The sequence below is a fragment of the Myotis yumanensis genome, unplaced genomic scaffold (assembly GCF_028538775.1).
Source record: "Myotis yumanensis isolate MYYU_CA2020_CCGP unplaced genomic scaffold, mMyoYum1.0.hap1 SCAF_6, whole genome shotgun sequence".
Lineage (NCBI taxonomy): Eukaryota > Metazoa > Chordata > Mammalia > Chiroptera > Vespertilionidae > Myotis > Myotis yumanensis.
In genome coordinates, this window is record NW_027223757.1 from 58,869,773 (window position 1) to 58,885,593 (window position 15,821).

Consider the following 15,821-nt stretch of genomic DNA (forward strand, 5'->3'; position numbering starts at 1 on the left):
TTATCTATTAAAGTTGATGATGTGCAGTATTATATGACAGCAATCCTACTCAAGGTATACATCCACTCTTATGTATGTGTACCAGAAATCACATAAAAATGTTCATAACAACATTTCCTTTTTCTGATTAAAAAAGTTCAGATCCAGTAACAGAAGAGAAAAACTGTGATACAATTTTACAATGAAATGAAACCCAACAGTGAAAGAAGCAAACTAGGGTACTTGTTTCAAAATGATAATGCCCAATTGCAATGATCAAAAAAGGAAGTGAGAAAAGAAGAATTTCATTTCATTTATTATTACTTAAGGATACATACATGGAGCTAAAATGATAAAGGACAGAAAGACTATGATAACAGAGTTCAGGAGAAGGGCTCCGCCATCAAACTGGGACAGGATAGGGTCGGAGAAGAGTTCCCGGTGCTTGAAAGGAAAGGCAATAGCTGGTCACAGGCATATAGGGGTTTCTTTGTTACACTTTACATTTTAGTGAGTACATATGTATTTCCTATGTGTGTGGAGGCATATATGTTCCACTGCATGTATGAAATAATTTTACATTGGAGTGGCTGTAACAAACACAGGCAAGGATTATACATCATGTTTCAGATGATGCCCATCGCCTGGAGTGCAACTCCCTCACCTCAACTCTGTCATTCACCACTGGGCTGTCGCTGCAACTTTTGTTCCCCTGTTTCTCTCATTCTTGGGGGTGGAGACTTGCCCTGCTCAGACAGCACCCATAACATTCTGAGGCCTCCACACCTGCTGATCGAAAGGATGACTAAACTAACCTGACCTGCATTTCTAGAAGAACTAGGAAAACTTTGAAAGTCAGGGTTACAAAGAGGGTGGCTTATTTGGCTTCATGATTTAGCACATTTCTGCAAACTTACAGCCTGTTCTCTATTATCTCCTCCTTCCCCCTCCCTCTGTCTCAGTGTTTAAGGTTTGAAATAGTTTGGTGATGAGATCAGCTTTAGACACTGCCTTCAGAAATGCTTTCTTCTGCTTTCAGAGGTGGCTGCATCATAGGGGGTCCCTCTATTAAAGGTGGCAGCTACACTGTACTTGTTTTCTACCTCCAATTAGAGGAACAAATCCACCAGCCAGGGGCTTCAGTGTACTCAGGAAACCAATCCTCTATTGAGCCAACGAAGGGACCAAGTGATTTAACGCCATCCTTGGTCCCAGTTGCTGTCTGAGATGATTCTGATAAGACTTAGATGGTCACCTCCCATCACACACACACACACACACACACACACACACATCCCAGCATGTGCATCTCCTCAAATGGTCAAACGATACGTCTACATTTTTATAACTAATCTGCAGATATGGGGCTCATGGATGAGAGTGGGAACCCAGCATCCTAAATAAACAGGAAGGTTTCAACCAAACACGAAACTAACATTAGAAAAGGTGTAAGAAAGGGAACAAACACTCAATTTTCAGAATATGTGTTTTGTGGAATTTATTCCTTTTTAATGTTGAATATAAAATCTGAGATTTCACCAATGCCTTTAGGGACAAATGCATACAAATTGAAATCTAAAAATAACAATTATGCAGATCAAAGTGGCCCTGACACTTAAGAAAAGCTGCTAAATGAAAAGCATTTCTAGGAAAAGCAAAACCCTCTGTAGCAAAATCAAATTTTAAAAAATCAAAACAAACAAACAAAAAAGAGACTTTGGTACCTCTCAATAACAGGAAAAAATAGGTTTAGTTCATATAAATCCATGTAATACAAAAACATCTATGTGGGAATGTTGAATAAATCTATAAAACAGAAACAAATCTAAAATATATTAAAGTCTGAGAAAAAGAAATCTTCCTTTTCTGCTCTTTGATTTTTAAGAGAACACCAGAATTTGGAGGGAAAAAAAAACAACACACAAATTTTTCCCCAACAAAATTTCCTTCTGGTCTGCATATACCGCATATACCTAGCAGGATGGCACTGTGAATTTTATCTAATTTTAAAATGGCATACTTTGATTTCTGGCAGCACATTTCCTTTGTCCCAACAAGACTACTACAGGATATAAAAATCCTGTCTTGAAATGTCCTTGACATTACCTCTAAGCCTGCAATCCCCACCCATTCCTTTCCTAGGCTTTTAAGACTGTGCTTATCTAAATCTAAAGACAGCTAGTTCAAGAAGGGAACATGTAAACCATTACATGTTTGAAATTCAGCTGGTAAAATAGTACAAGTAAGGACCCAATATTCTCTGAAGACAGTGTGGTTCCACAGGGCAATCCCTCAGTACTCTGCAGAGCCTGGGTACTGTGGTGCTGCGTCAACGCCACACAATGTGCTTCTAGCTCACACATAACAAGTACAGCCGAGGCTGGTCTCTCTTATTTCTTTGCACTGACCAAAAAAGAAGGAAAAAAAAAAGGTAGGGTGAGGAGTAGATGTGTAACTGTGACAGTAATTTAGCACTACTATTCATCTAGTCTGTTTAGAAGAACTGCACTGGGCCTACAATAGCCATAATAATTAAAAAATTTTAAGACAAATCTGAGTAGCTTTCCCTATCTAGCAATGATTGTATTGAACCTATAACCCCAGAATTTAACTTACAAAGTTTCAATCTTAACAAGTTGGTTTTTGGTGCTCACTGGCAAGAGTAGACAATATAAATTAGATCATTGCAACATTAAAATTTTTTAAATTGCTGTAGCTTAAAAAGAAATTCTAAGTCTTATCAGAAGACTCACATACTCAAACACAATATCCAGTTAAAAAAAAAAAAATCCTGGATAGTCCCTGGGATTTATCAAATGGATTTGACCTAGATCTTCTTTAATGCCAACTAAGCAGTAATACCCATGATTTCACAACAGCTTTCCTTGGAGAGAAAACTGTGTGTCGTGTATGTGTTCCAGTCTAGCAGAAATCTGTGGCATGCTTTTCTTCTGATTGCAATCCTGGGCTACAAATCTGTCTAGGATTTTAGCTTTTGCATTCAATGAGTCCACATTTAGCAAGTTGGAGGGTGAGAGAACATATGTGATAGGGCTTTAATTCTTCTGTTCTTTCAATTTCTTATAAATGCCCTGCTCAGAATCTAAACGGAAGGTCCAGCATCAGGATGCTGAGAATAGCGGAATATTTTAGGTAGCCTGCTGGTAATAACGTCCTATTCAAGACTCTTCTCATGTTTGGCGACTAAAAACTCTAAAAAATGTAAGCAGGGACAAGGATGTAAAAAAGTAGCCTCTGCCCTAATAAAATAGACATGTTTAGTGTTTATCAGCATGCACTCCAAGGGAGTAAAGATTTTGCATGCCAAGTACAATTCAGATTTATCCCCAGCAGCCCCTTTCTCATATATGCTGCTCTGGAAACTCACTGAGCTCATATATGGAATGAGAATATGTATGTACATTACTCTGAAAAATCCGAGACTGTGCATTGGCCAGAAATATGAACTAGTAAAGTTAAAGAACCAAGGGAAAGTAAGGCAGGAAAAAAAAAGAATTGTGCAGCAATATTAGCATCTTTTAATATGCCTTATCAAGGGTTCACAAAATATATCTAACCAAGATCTTCCTTTCTCAAAAAAATATAATCCCTTCACAAAATAGAATAAGCAGCTGTTAGTCAGGGTAGCTCCATTTAAAAATATATGTGCACTTATGTATAAGTTGCTAGAGCTGAAAATGCCTTCAGATATGAGTCAAGTACTTTTCCTATAAATTTACTATCTAATTAGTGCACCTCTTAAAATATACTTTTAAACAGTTTCGTGCATTTAGGTGAAAATTTTCTCTTGCAAGAGATAAAGAAGCATCTATTTTCCAAAATAGCGATTATTTTCATCCATGTAATTTGATTCTGATCACACAAAGTTGCAACAGTGATTTTTGGAAACATCTGTGGGTGCTTAGAGGATTTATGGGGGTAAGAGTTTACATTACCAAAAGGAGCCTAGAACATCCAAGTTTTTCTGTAGGTGTTATTACAAAGCACTGAAAGTGACATTTGTGATTTTGCAGCGAAAATCTTAATTCCTTGTCAACCAACATTTCTTTTTTTTTTCTTTCTGATCAGAAGACTCTTATATCCTGGCAGACTAATCTAAGGATACAACCCAGGCAGCTTAAAGAGAAGAAGGTCTGAGCAATAGTGGCATCAACTACAACCTAGGACAGATCCAACATTTTCTCTCTGATGGTGCCACTCACTTATCTTTCAGTCATTAAGGAAGCACACCTGTAACAGGTGATAGTACCTCCAGGTGAGTGAAGCAACTGCAGGCAATTCTGAAAATAAGAAAAAACCCACCACAGTTCTGATTTGGTTTAAAGTGATCATGCAATCCCATTATACCCATGTCTTCCAAGAACACCTTTTCCAAATGCAAGCAAAGTTACTGATGATGCATGTGGCTTTTGTCACAGTGATGCATTAGGTAAGCAGGTGTGCGCTGAGTACCGGGGGCGCTCCAAAATGCATCTCCATCATCTTCCACTTGTCTTCTCTAAGGTTCTGCCTATTTATTAATAATAATTAAAAACAGTCAGTTATTGCATGGTGTTGACAACAAAATTCATCCTGACAGTAATATTTTAAATATCAGGAACAGAGAAGTTGGGAATCACAATAAATCACCCCCACGTGATTGATAAGAACAAATCCTGAACAGTGGTTCTCAACCTTGGCTGCACATTAGAATCACCTGGGAATCTTTTTAAAATCCTGATTTCTGGGCCTCATCCTCCGGAAATTCTGTTTCTTTGTTATGGGGTGAGGCCACAATATTAGTAACAAAGAAACAATTTCTGGAGGATGAGGCCCAGAAAACAGGATTTTAAAAAGATTCCCAGGTGATTCTAATGTGCAGCCACGGTTGAGAACCACTGGTTTAGGATAAGAGGCCAGATTTAAATCTCATACACCTGACCTGCCAAATATAAAAGTGAAAAGAAAGCCATGTTGCAACAACTGCCAAGACCCCTCTCAGAGGTACTGTTCCATTCACACCTGGGTGAGCAGGGTGTGTGTGGCTCACCCGCCTCGGGGGCCTGTGGAGAGTGGCCCATGGTGAAGAACAGCACTGTATGGCCATGCCTCTTGCTGCCTCAATCCCCAGGAGGGCTCCATGCTTCAACCACCAAACAGATACCTGGCATGGAGGGCCTCCGCCCTGCTCCTGCTCTGGTGGGTCAGTGCCCAGGGTCTACCAGTTGTTATCAACCCCTGAAAGGCAGCGATCTCTGAAAGCAGAAACTTCTCCAGTCCCTGCTGTGAGTCTATTAAAATAACAAACTTGATGGGCCAAACACTGCTGGCTCCAGCAGGTCAGAGAAGAAAGTGGGTTTCCCCAGGGTTTCCATGCCTTTCAACTTCTCCAGAAGAGTGGGAATCTGTTATTTTAAATACTAACAACTCATTTAAATTCTTTTAAAAGTCTTATGCAGACAAACACATCCTAAAGGCCACCACTGCGGGGACCTCCACCTTCCTCTGCCTCCCACCTTGTCTACTTTTGAGAACTGCCGGAGTCCACACTGCACCTGTGACTGTTGAGCCATAAATGTTCCTTTCCTACCATCTCTCTTCTGTCTCCTCACTGCGTACGAGCAATTACAGATGCTAATGGTGCCTTTCTGTATTCCCTGGCAGGCTTTCTAGGCCTGTGTTTTATGTGTGTATACTGTAGAGAGGGTAGGGAAGGAGATGAGAAAAGGGGGCTACCATCTTTTACTACATGACACCTGTGAATGCTCTCAGGCCTTATAGACTGTATAATGAATTACCACCAAGGTAAAATATAAGTAACTAGAAAGGAGGGAAATGCTGAACTGCTCTTAAAGATACTCCTATTTCTTTCCCACGAAGATGAATGGAGTATGAATCGTTTAAACCCTTCTAGCCCCAAATGGTTCATGTCACCCTGGTCACTGTGGCTCAGTTCGTTGGAACATCACCAAAAAGGTTGTGGGTTCAATTCTCTGTCAGGGCACATATCCAGGTTGCAGGTTCAATGCCTGTTCAGGGCTTGTATGGGAGGCAACAGATTGATGTTTCTCTCTTCTATCAGTGTTTCCCTCTCTTTTCTTTCTCCCTCTCGCTAAATACCAAACTCTGCACCATGGGCTTCCACTCTGGTTGCATATGCTCCTGCTCAGGCACCTGAAAATGGTGGACTGAATGGGTGGGGACGCCCAGAGCCCTCACTGCCTTTGGGATGGTCTGCTGAAATCAAGTAAAGGTCAATGGCATCAAGACCAACTTTAATACTATGACCGTAAGTCACGTGAGAATGCTTCTTTTATCACAGGTTTCTTGAGAAATTTCTGAGAGAATAAATATTTTTAAAGAGTAGAACAGTCAGCCTAAAGAGTGCCTAAGGAATCCAAATCTTCGGGGAAAATAAGAGCAAAGAAGGCAAGCACACGGTATTTTTTTTTTAAAAAAAGGCTTTTGCATAGACAGTGATGTCCATTGGATTTATGCATCCATTAGATCACTCCTACCCTAGTTTTTTCCAATTCTTTGAAGATACATCTGGATTGTTTAATAACCTTTGGATAAAACAGGTTATAAAATACTAGTTTTTCTAACAAGTATTCCAGTGTTCCACCTTTATAAAAATAGTCTTAAGAACCTTTTAATATTATACGTGTGGGTTTTGCCTCTGTTTAAAATATGCGCATGGAAACCACCCACTACCATCTGTGGACTTGCTGATGCAAAAACAAAAGAAGATTTCCCATCAGCTATAAACTACAAGTGCTGGTGTATAATTTATATTATTGATAGTCACTGCCTTCCTCCCACAGGTGTTCCAGAAATGGTGCAATCCTAGGCAGCCTCAAAAGACGTGTTACTTACAGACATCAAAGTTGCCAATAATGCACTTCTATTTCAATTCAGTGTTAAAAATGACACTTTAGAACTCAGTCTCATTGAAATACAGTAAAAACTTCAATTGCTAGGTATATAAAGATTTCAAGGAAATACACCAAAATGTTAAGTGGTTATCTCTAGGTGGTGGGCTAACAGTTGAGTTTTATTTTCTATCCAACACATTTTTGTACGTTCCCAATTTTTCTAAATGAGCCTAAGCTACTTTCATAATCAGAATAAAACCAGTGTCACCCTGGCTAGTGTGGCTCATTTCTTTGGAACACCATCCCATACACCAAAAAGGCTGTGGGTTCAATTCTCTGTCAGGGCATATATCCAGGTTGCAGGTTCAATCCCTGGTCAGGCCTTGTATGGGAGGCAACAGATTGATGTTTCTCTCTAATGTCAGTGTTTCCCTCTCTTCTCTCTCTCCCTCTCTCTAAATATCAATAAAATTAAATTAAAAAACATTGTCTTTAAAAGGGGAAATAATAAAAATATCACCTTATTGAATGAGGAAATGCTATTTTTTATTTTGAAAGTGAACCCATGTGCTTCACAAAGTTGTGATAATATACATCATTTTTACACCTAAATATTTAAAAACCTTGAGCCGTTTGTTATCTAAAAGACTTATGACACAATAAAGCAGCTTTAAAAACATTTTGATTAAGAATTGTAGGGTTTTTTTCAACGTTGGCTACTTGTTAATGCAGATCATCTCTCTTTTAAATTAAATGAATTAAACATGCAAACAACCTTAAAAATATGGCTTTGATGCTGCAATTTAAAAAAACAAAGTATTGTAAGCTTGCACTTTAAAATAGAAAGTACCTACTACTTTTTGCTATCAAATTCTTCTTGGAAGAAGGGGAAATAAATTATAAATAAATTAAATTATAAATAAAAAACAAACTAATATACAGAAGCAATTGAACACTGAAAAAAAAATACTAGGCTTCTTTTTGTGTTTTTACACTGGGCAGTCTCTAATTATGCATTTGAACAAGCGAAAGCTAAATATTTAGGGTATATATGCATTCCTCTAACACATTTAACTTCAATTGAGAACAATTAAGAACAATTGAAGAAAAACAAATTTTAAAATGCAAAGATTTACCTACCTTTGATGCCAACCGTGATTTCAGGCCTAAGAATGAAAAGACTGTGTTGCTTTCCTTTGATTCAAAGAAACTGTCATAATCCTAGAAAAAAAGGGGGGAGGGGAGAGGAGGAAATAAACAAAAGCAAACAATTATCTTTGTATTTGGTGCTTTGGGCAAATTTTTTTTAGAGAGACTGCTTTCTTCCTTTTTTTTTTTTTTAAATGTTTTTATTTATTTTAGAGAGAAAGGAAGGGAGAGATAGAAAAACATCAATTAGCTGCTGACTGGGGATTGAGCCCACAACCTGGACATGTGCCCTGACTGGCATTGAACTGGTGACCTTTCAGTGCACAGGAAAATGCTCAATTGACCAACTAAGCCGCACTGGCCAGGGCTTGACAAATTCTTTGTAATTAAAAATAATTTTTTTCCTTTATTGATTTTTAGAGAAAGAGGAATGGAAAGGGATAGAGGGATAGAAACATAGATGAGAGAAAAACATCATTGATCAGCTGTCTCCTGCACTCCCTCTGCTGGGGATCAAGTCTATAACCCAGGCATGTGCTCTGATTGGGAATCGGGAATCTAACCAGTGACCTCTTGATTCCTGGATCGATGCTCAACTGCTGAGCCACACCAGCCCAGCCAGGCACACAAATTCTTCATGAAAATAAAAAATGTACCATTGCTCCATCCAGGTCAGGGAAGAGCTATATAAATCTACTAATTTGTCCTGCTTAAGCCTAAAAATTTCTTTGAGTATGATGATAAATGTAACAAGTTTTTAATCCAAAGCCCGTGACAGGATTAAATCATAAAACAATGACAACAGAAATGAAATCGGAACACACTCCCTTTCCTTTGTGGGCCAAACTAACATTTATTTGTATGAAACCACTGTGACCTAAGATTTTATTCTAGCACTTCAATATGGAAGGCTGCCTCCCAATTCTACTCTTGATAGGCTGTTATCTAGGGCTTTTAAAAAAATATATCACTGGGTGAACAGAAACCTGTACTAGTAAAGGTCTTCATGTGTCAATGTGAGTGATTCTATCCTGCCTTTGAAGTCCACATTCTTAAAGAATGTGTCTTCATAGAGAATAAAAAGATCAAATAAAAGCTAGAGAAAACTATATTCTCTATGACATTTACCTTTGCCTCAGAAGCAGAATCATTTTTCTCTTCCTACTTTCACAAAAGAAACCATTAAGGAATTCTGGTCAATAAGTTCTTCAATTGATTCTTTTCAAAAGTTTGCATATGTAATACTACACAGTTTCTAAGTTGATATAAAGCAGCTTTAAAATTTGGTAGAAGTCCCTTTTGATTAACTATCCTGAGAGTAAATACTGTAAGCAGACAAGGATCAGAATCATTTTTAGGCATTCCCTTTGTGGGAGGCGCCTTACGATCAGTCCATCATTTAATCTCTACCAAGGCCCACCAGGTTGGAGACTGGCTCAGAGAAAGAAAAAAAAAACGTTGCCCAAGTTTGACAGCTAATAGATGAGAGAGCTGAGATTTGGGCCCAATTCCATTGATGTTGCAACTGATGTTTTTTGTACTCTATGAAGCTTCTTACCCAAGAGGGAACCAAGTGTGGGGCACTCTGCAAATGAGTCACTGAACCCTAATGCTCCACTGCTGTGCTGGACAAGTGGCATCACAGATACTGTTGAAACCTATCCAGGAATCTTTTTTTTTTTAAAATATATTTTATTGATTTTTTACAGAGAAGAAGGGAGAGAGATAGAGAATTAGAAACATCAATGAGAGAGAAACATCGATCAGCTGCCTCCTGCACACCCCCCATTGGGGATGTGCCCGCAACCCAGGTACATGCCCTTAACCGGAATCGAACCTGGGACCTTTCAGTCCGCAGGCCGACGCTCTATCCACTGAGCCAAACCGGTTTCGGCGATATCCAGGAATCTAAACGAGAGTCAGTGACTTGTGGAGATGTGCTTCTTGCAAAGCATGCCTCAGTTGATGGAAAATCTGAATTATTTGACTCCATGTAGAGACTCTCTTGTACAAATGTTTCAGCAGGGTGAGGTTGGAGTTGAGTTTCAAAATATGAAGTTTGAGAAATTATACGAGATACCAAAATGAAGATTATTAACAGAGCAGTGACTCTACAGAATTACAGATTTTGTAGAATTTTATGAAAAATTTTACAATTTTTATAAGAAAACTATGTCACAAATAATGCAAGTCTACATTTGATGTGGAATTTAGGCAAAATACCATGAACTGAAAGTGTTACAAATATTCTTTATAACAAAGATATTTCCAGACAGTTGAGTGACACTTCACTGGGTTCAAGAAATAATCCTGTTCGGTATGTATAGGGTGTCCCCCCAAAATATATACACACTTCTACAGAAATGAATAACATTTTTTGTCAATGCCTGTTTTCAAACTGATGACCTTCTGGTCCAGGCACTGCTGATAATTCGAAGCAATGGAATCACAAACATCAAGAATCATTTCATTCAGTATTTGTGTGCCCTCCATCTGTCAACTGCTGCTGGTTTTGTACCATAAACTTTATCTATTATGTATCCCCATAAAAAAAGTCTAGTGGATAAATTTTCTTTGTTCAAAGCTTAGCCTGGCTTTACCCATTATTTCAAATCAGTTAAACCTGAAAAGGAGTGAAAACTGAGTTATCCACTGTTTAAGTGAGTATACTTTTTTGGGGGGACACCCTTTGAATAATTATAAAGGCAGTGTTCGAATTTGAACTGTGTTTTCAAACTTCCAGTAGCATTTTAGGATGAATTTCCTTTTTTCAAAGCCTAGTCTGGCTGAAAAGAAAGAAACATCAATTGAGCTATCAGTTGTTGAAGTGTGTATACATGTTTTTGGGACACCCTGTATATTCTCTAGCTGATCATTTATTGCATATTTAATGTGGTAACAGGAGGAAGATGGCTAAACTACAGCCAGATTTATCTCATCCTCTTAGATAGCCTCCACACAAAAACTGGTGTACTAGTATTTGCTCCTCCCCCTACCATATTCGGCCACTATTCAGTCTAAATTCTTTCCCTAGAGAATATCATTTAGAGCCATGGCCCTAATTAAAGTCACATCTTTAGCTCTGATTTCTCCTCTCAATTCTGGTTCTATATAATAACTAATTCTTCACAGACTCTTAAACATAAGGGATTTACATCACAATTCATGATCTTCCTGCCACACCACAAGATGGGCCGCTAAGAAAATGGCACCACCATCTAATGGGCTCTACCACATCAGAAATCAAGGTGCCACAGGACCCCTCCCTTTCCTCAGCTAACAACTATCTTACATGTTCCTTCAGCCTCTCCATTTCCACATCCATCTCATCGCCCTAATCGAAGCTAGATTTCTGCAGTAGCACCTCAATTTATCAACCCTTCTCCAATATAACCTATTTCTACCCCATCATTCTCAGGTGAAGATAGACTGCTCTTTTAAAAATGAGATGATGATCATATTGCCCTCTTCTTAAATTCTTTCCCTCAAAGCTTCTCATTGTCCTTACAATACAGATTTAAATTCTTTTTTTTTTTAAATAAATTTTATTGATTTTTTTACAGAGAGGAAGGGAGAGAGATAGAGAGTTAGAAACATCGATGAGAGAGAAACATCAACCAGCCACCTCCTGCACAGTCCCTACTGGGTATGTGCCCGCAACCAAGGTACATGCCCTTGACCGGAATCGAACCCGGGACCCCTCAGTCCACAGGCCGACGCTCTATCCACTGAGCCAAACCGGTTTCGGCCAGATTTAAATTCTTACCATGGCTTAAAAGGCAGTATGTGGCCCAGCCCTGACTTAGTCAAGACTGAGGAGAACAGAGGTCTTGTATTTCCATGTACCAACAACTATCTAGTTCACAGATTCTGTATGGTATATATGCTCAGGGAACTATATATGTGGTGTCCTGCAGTCTCCGGAGTTATATGATCTTGATCAACTCATTTAACCTCCTCACACTATTACTTCCTTTCTGCATCAGATACTAGCGAAGTCCCTTAAAGCCTCAGGATTCTATGAAATGATGGAGCATTCAGCGGAGTTGCTCTTAAATGGGCTGTTAGTTGTGTCTAGGTAAAGTCACCCAAATATTCTAGTTACCAAAGATACCTATTTGAAAATTTTACCTCTCTCTGATTTAACTGAACAGGAAAAGGAAGAGACAATAGTGGGAGAGAAAACATTAGGACTAGTGACTCAGTCGTCAAAATGCTATCCCTGTTCTGAATTTTGAAAGGCCTTTTTACCCTTCTACTTGATTAATAATCTCTGATGGTCAGTGTGAAATGCAGGAATGAAAAAACGAATAATGTAAGAAATAAAAAATGAGAAACAATGCCTGACTCAATCTCTATAAATGTAGTGTGAATTTTACTTTAAAAGACTGAAATGCTAATATGAAAATATCTTGCGTGCAACAGATCAAAAGGCAAGTTACCATGAAAATGTGTATAATTCAGGTTTCATTGTTTATGTTAAAAATCTTAATTTAAAAATAGTTACAGTTCTTCAAACCATAAAACTGGAAATAAGGTCAACTCTCACAAACACTCTTCATACATAAAACAGGACATGTAAAATCTATACATGTAGAGAAAATATGTAACTTTATAAAGAATCCATTTAACATTCAATCAAAACTATTCTCGCCCTGGCCGGTTTGGCTCAGGGATAGAGCATCGGCCTGCGGACTCAAGGGTTCCAGGTTGGATTCCAGTCAAGGGCATGTACCTTGGTTGCGGGCACATCCCCAGTGGGGAGTGTGCAGGAGGCAGCCGATAGATGTTTCTCTCTCTCATCGATGTTTCTAACTCTCTATCCCTCTCCCTTCCTCTCTGTAAAAAATTAATAAAATATATTTTTAAAAAAACTATTCTCTACAAAACTATAAATTTTAGTTACCAACAAAAGTATTTAGAAATTTCAATTTAGAAATCTCAGAAGGGCAACATTTCTCATTTAGATTTTTAAATAATCCTCTTTAACTGTATCTCTGTCATTAATATTATAAGCATTATTTTTATTTTAAGAACTTTTAACGCACTACTACATAACTATAGCTAGGGGGCGGGCTTCTTACCTGAATACTGAATTGGATCCTCCCAAGAGTTTAGAAATTGCCACTTAAGGTAATTAACTCCTTCCAAGTGACAAATGTAAAATTTGGTAATTAACTTTAAAAGCAGAATAATTTAATGAAATAATTTTAAAAAGTCAATGTTAGAAAAGTACCTAACACTAGGTTACCAATAATACTTGTCAAGTGGATGAATTAGCTATCTGCTAATTAATGGCTGATGTGCCATGTTTTAGATAATCTCATGCTAGTAACATAATTTGAATAAATACTATTTCTACTCTATTAATTACAGGTTTTAAAGAATTATGTACACAATTTACTTTCTGACATTCAAAAGCTTTTGAGTGGTCTGATGAATCTCAAAGTGTAAAAAGTTAAATTACTTTCCTTGTCATGTTTAGGCAAAGAGTATGTGATTGATAATTTAAAATCTAGGATTTTTGAATAGTTAATACCTCCTTCCAGATATAATAAACAGCATGATGTGAAATAATTTCAGCGTTAAATAGCATTAGAAAATGTAAAATCACATCTTACTGATTATTAGTATAAGTTATTATGGCCTTAGGCATTCCCCAATAAAAGAGAAAGATCTGCTTTCTTATCAAATTCATTTCACCTATCAAGGTTTATATTTTTAAAACTATATTACGGTTTATACTGCAAACGTTAAAATCACCATTTGTAAAAACTCACTCTCAAGTTGCTAAATAGGCTTGCTGAATTCCTTATAGTCAGACACTCAGAAGTGTTTGTAAATAAATGTCCGCAAATGACACATTTCAGGAGAATCAACCTTCTGTTAATGATCAGTTAACAGAACCTTTGTAGAAGGGTACAAACATACAGAGCATATTCAGGATAAAACTGCCTAGTTTCAGAAGCTGGTACATTTTTATTACATTAAAGAAAAAGGATGAGAAATTCCCTTTGTCTACAGTGTCGACTGCTTATGAAAAGAAATATTTCTGGACTATATAGATATCAGCCTAACTGAGCACAATTATTAATGGAATATTTATCTGAATGCTGCAATTTTAAGAATAATAAAACAAGCTAAATGGCTGTTAAGAAGAAAAAAAAATAACTTCCATCACCTATACTTCTGTTTGTCTCAAGTGAAAACCAATGTTAGAGACATTTATAAGTGCATGATAAAATCTAAACAGGTAGAGTTCACAATGGTCTCATTCTTCCAGAGAGCTTCCTTAAGGACATAAGCCGCACACTACGGTTAGACTATTGTGCACTAGACAAGCATTTGAGACAAAGACCTTAAAGTTCTTTGCCCTTTTAATGTTCCCTAAGAGAGCAGTGGGGAAAACCCAAACAGCCACTCTGAGAAGTGGTGCCGCTTCCCACGCTAAGTCAATGACAATTAGTGGACAGGCCCACATTATTTCCACATGCCGAGGGCATATCCAAACAGGAGGTTGCAGGGAACAAAACAACACGTGGCCTACAAGGAAATGGTGGCAGCAATCAATTCTAAATGAGCCAAAGAAAATTTAGTTTCTCCAAAAGATGAAAATCTTTTTAAAATATTCATTTTAAGATGATAAGAGTTACTGCTGCTGTTTAAATTGGGCCAAGCGCCTCCTCCTTTCAGGTAAGCCTGAGGGTATCCTCTGAGCAGAATTCTTGACTTAGTGGTTGAAGACAGTACTATATTCTATTTTATGAAATCTTGGTAGAGAAGGAAAAAAATAGTTGGCAGTTCCAATCCTGGATGGATATGTAAGATGCAGTTGTCTAAAACAGCTTCATTCAGCAATTTTTATGCCAAATACTAAAAATATGAGTAAGCCCCAAACTGAGGATTTTAAATTCCTAATTCATGTTAAACGTTTCCAACCATACTAGTACAAGATGGCAAGGCAAGCAAAAACATGTACCCAAGCACCAATGGAAATTGGATGGAAAATATTTTTGTGCTAAACATAGGAAAAGGAACCGGCAATAAAATTTTAATAACTACCCCACAGAGTAAGTGAAAAGGCTAAAATTAGTTAAGAGACTCTCTTGGATATTGACATTTTTGTCACTCCCTTTTACACCACAGGGGTTAGTAAAACAGGATTATATACTGCCCTCTGTGACTGCTCACAGAACTAAACAGTTCTGTAGAGAATAGTATTTCTATGTTTAAAACTATAAATATAATATATGTTTACATATTATAATAGTTACTATAGTTGCAGAAAAGAATTTGACTGTTATAAATTTTAGCAATGCTAAAGTGTGTGTGCGCGTGTGTGTGTTTAAATCAAAACAGAGGAGAAATAAGAGAAGTTATAAGAATGCAAATCTCCCTTCATCTTTAAAAAAAAAAAGTAAACACTGTCTACAGTTAAAGTCAAGGAATATATACATTAGTATATGAAGCAGAGTGGTAATAACTTAAGAACCTTGTAAAAGGGAATCTGGGGGAGGGCAAGTATAAAGGACAGAGGAAAACTGACTCCTTGCTTTGACCCTTCCTGTCAACAGGCTTTATTGTCTTAACGTTGATATTAACATGGCCTTAACGGTTTTGTTTTCTTTTCATTAATTTTATCTACATGGGCTCAGAAAGAGAAAAAAATTTAACAAAAATAAAACTGCCAGTTTGTCCAGCCAGTGTTGTCAGTGTTGAACCAGGAGATCTCGGTTCAATTCTTGGTCAGGGCACATGCTGGGGTTTGGGGCTTGATCCCCAGTAGGGGGCATGCAGAAGGCAGCTGATCAATGATGC

General features: G+C 37.7%; 1 protein-coding gene across 1 annotated transcript in view; it reads right to left on the bottom strand.

The window, feature by feature from the left end:
- Nucleotides 1–278: 278 nt before the first annotated feature.
- Nucleotides 279–15,821, bottom strand: part of SH3BGRL2 (SH3 domain binding glutamate rich protein like 2) — a 60,922-nt gene continuing 45,379 nt past the window's right edge. The window contains exons 3-4 of the mRNA XM_070418194.1: nucleotides 7,995–8,075; nucleotides 279–4,510 (exon numbers count right to left, since the gene is read on the bottom strand). Of these exons, the coding sequence (XP_070274295.1) occupies nucleotides 4,499–4,510; nucleotides 7,995–8,075 (93 nt within the window). The 3' untranslated portion in view covers nucleotides 279–4,498. The remainder of the gene's footprint in view (nucleotides 4,511–7,994; nucleotides 8,076–15,821) is intronic.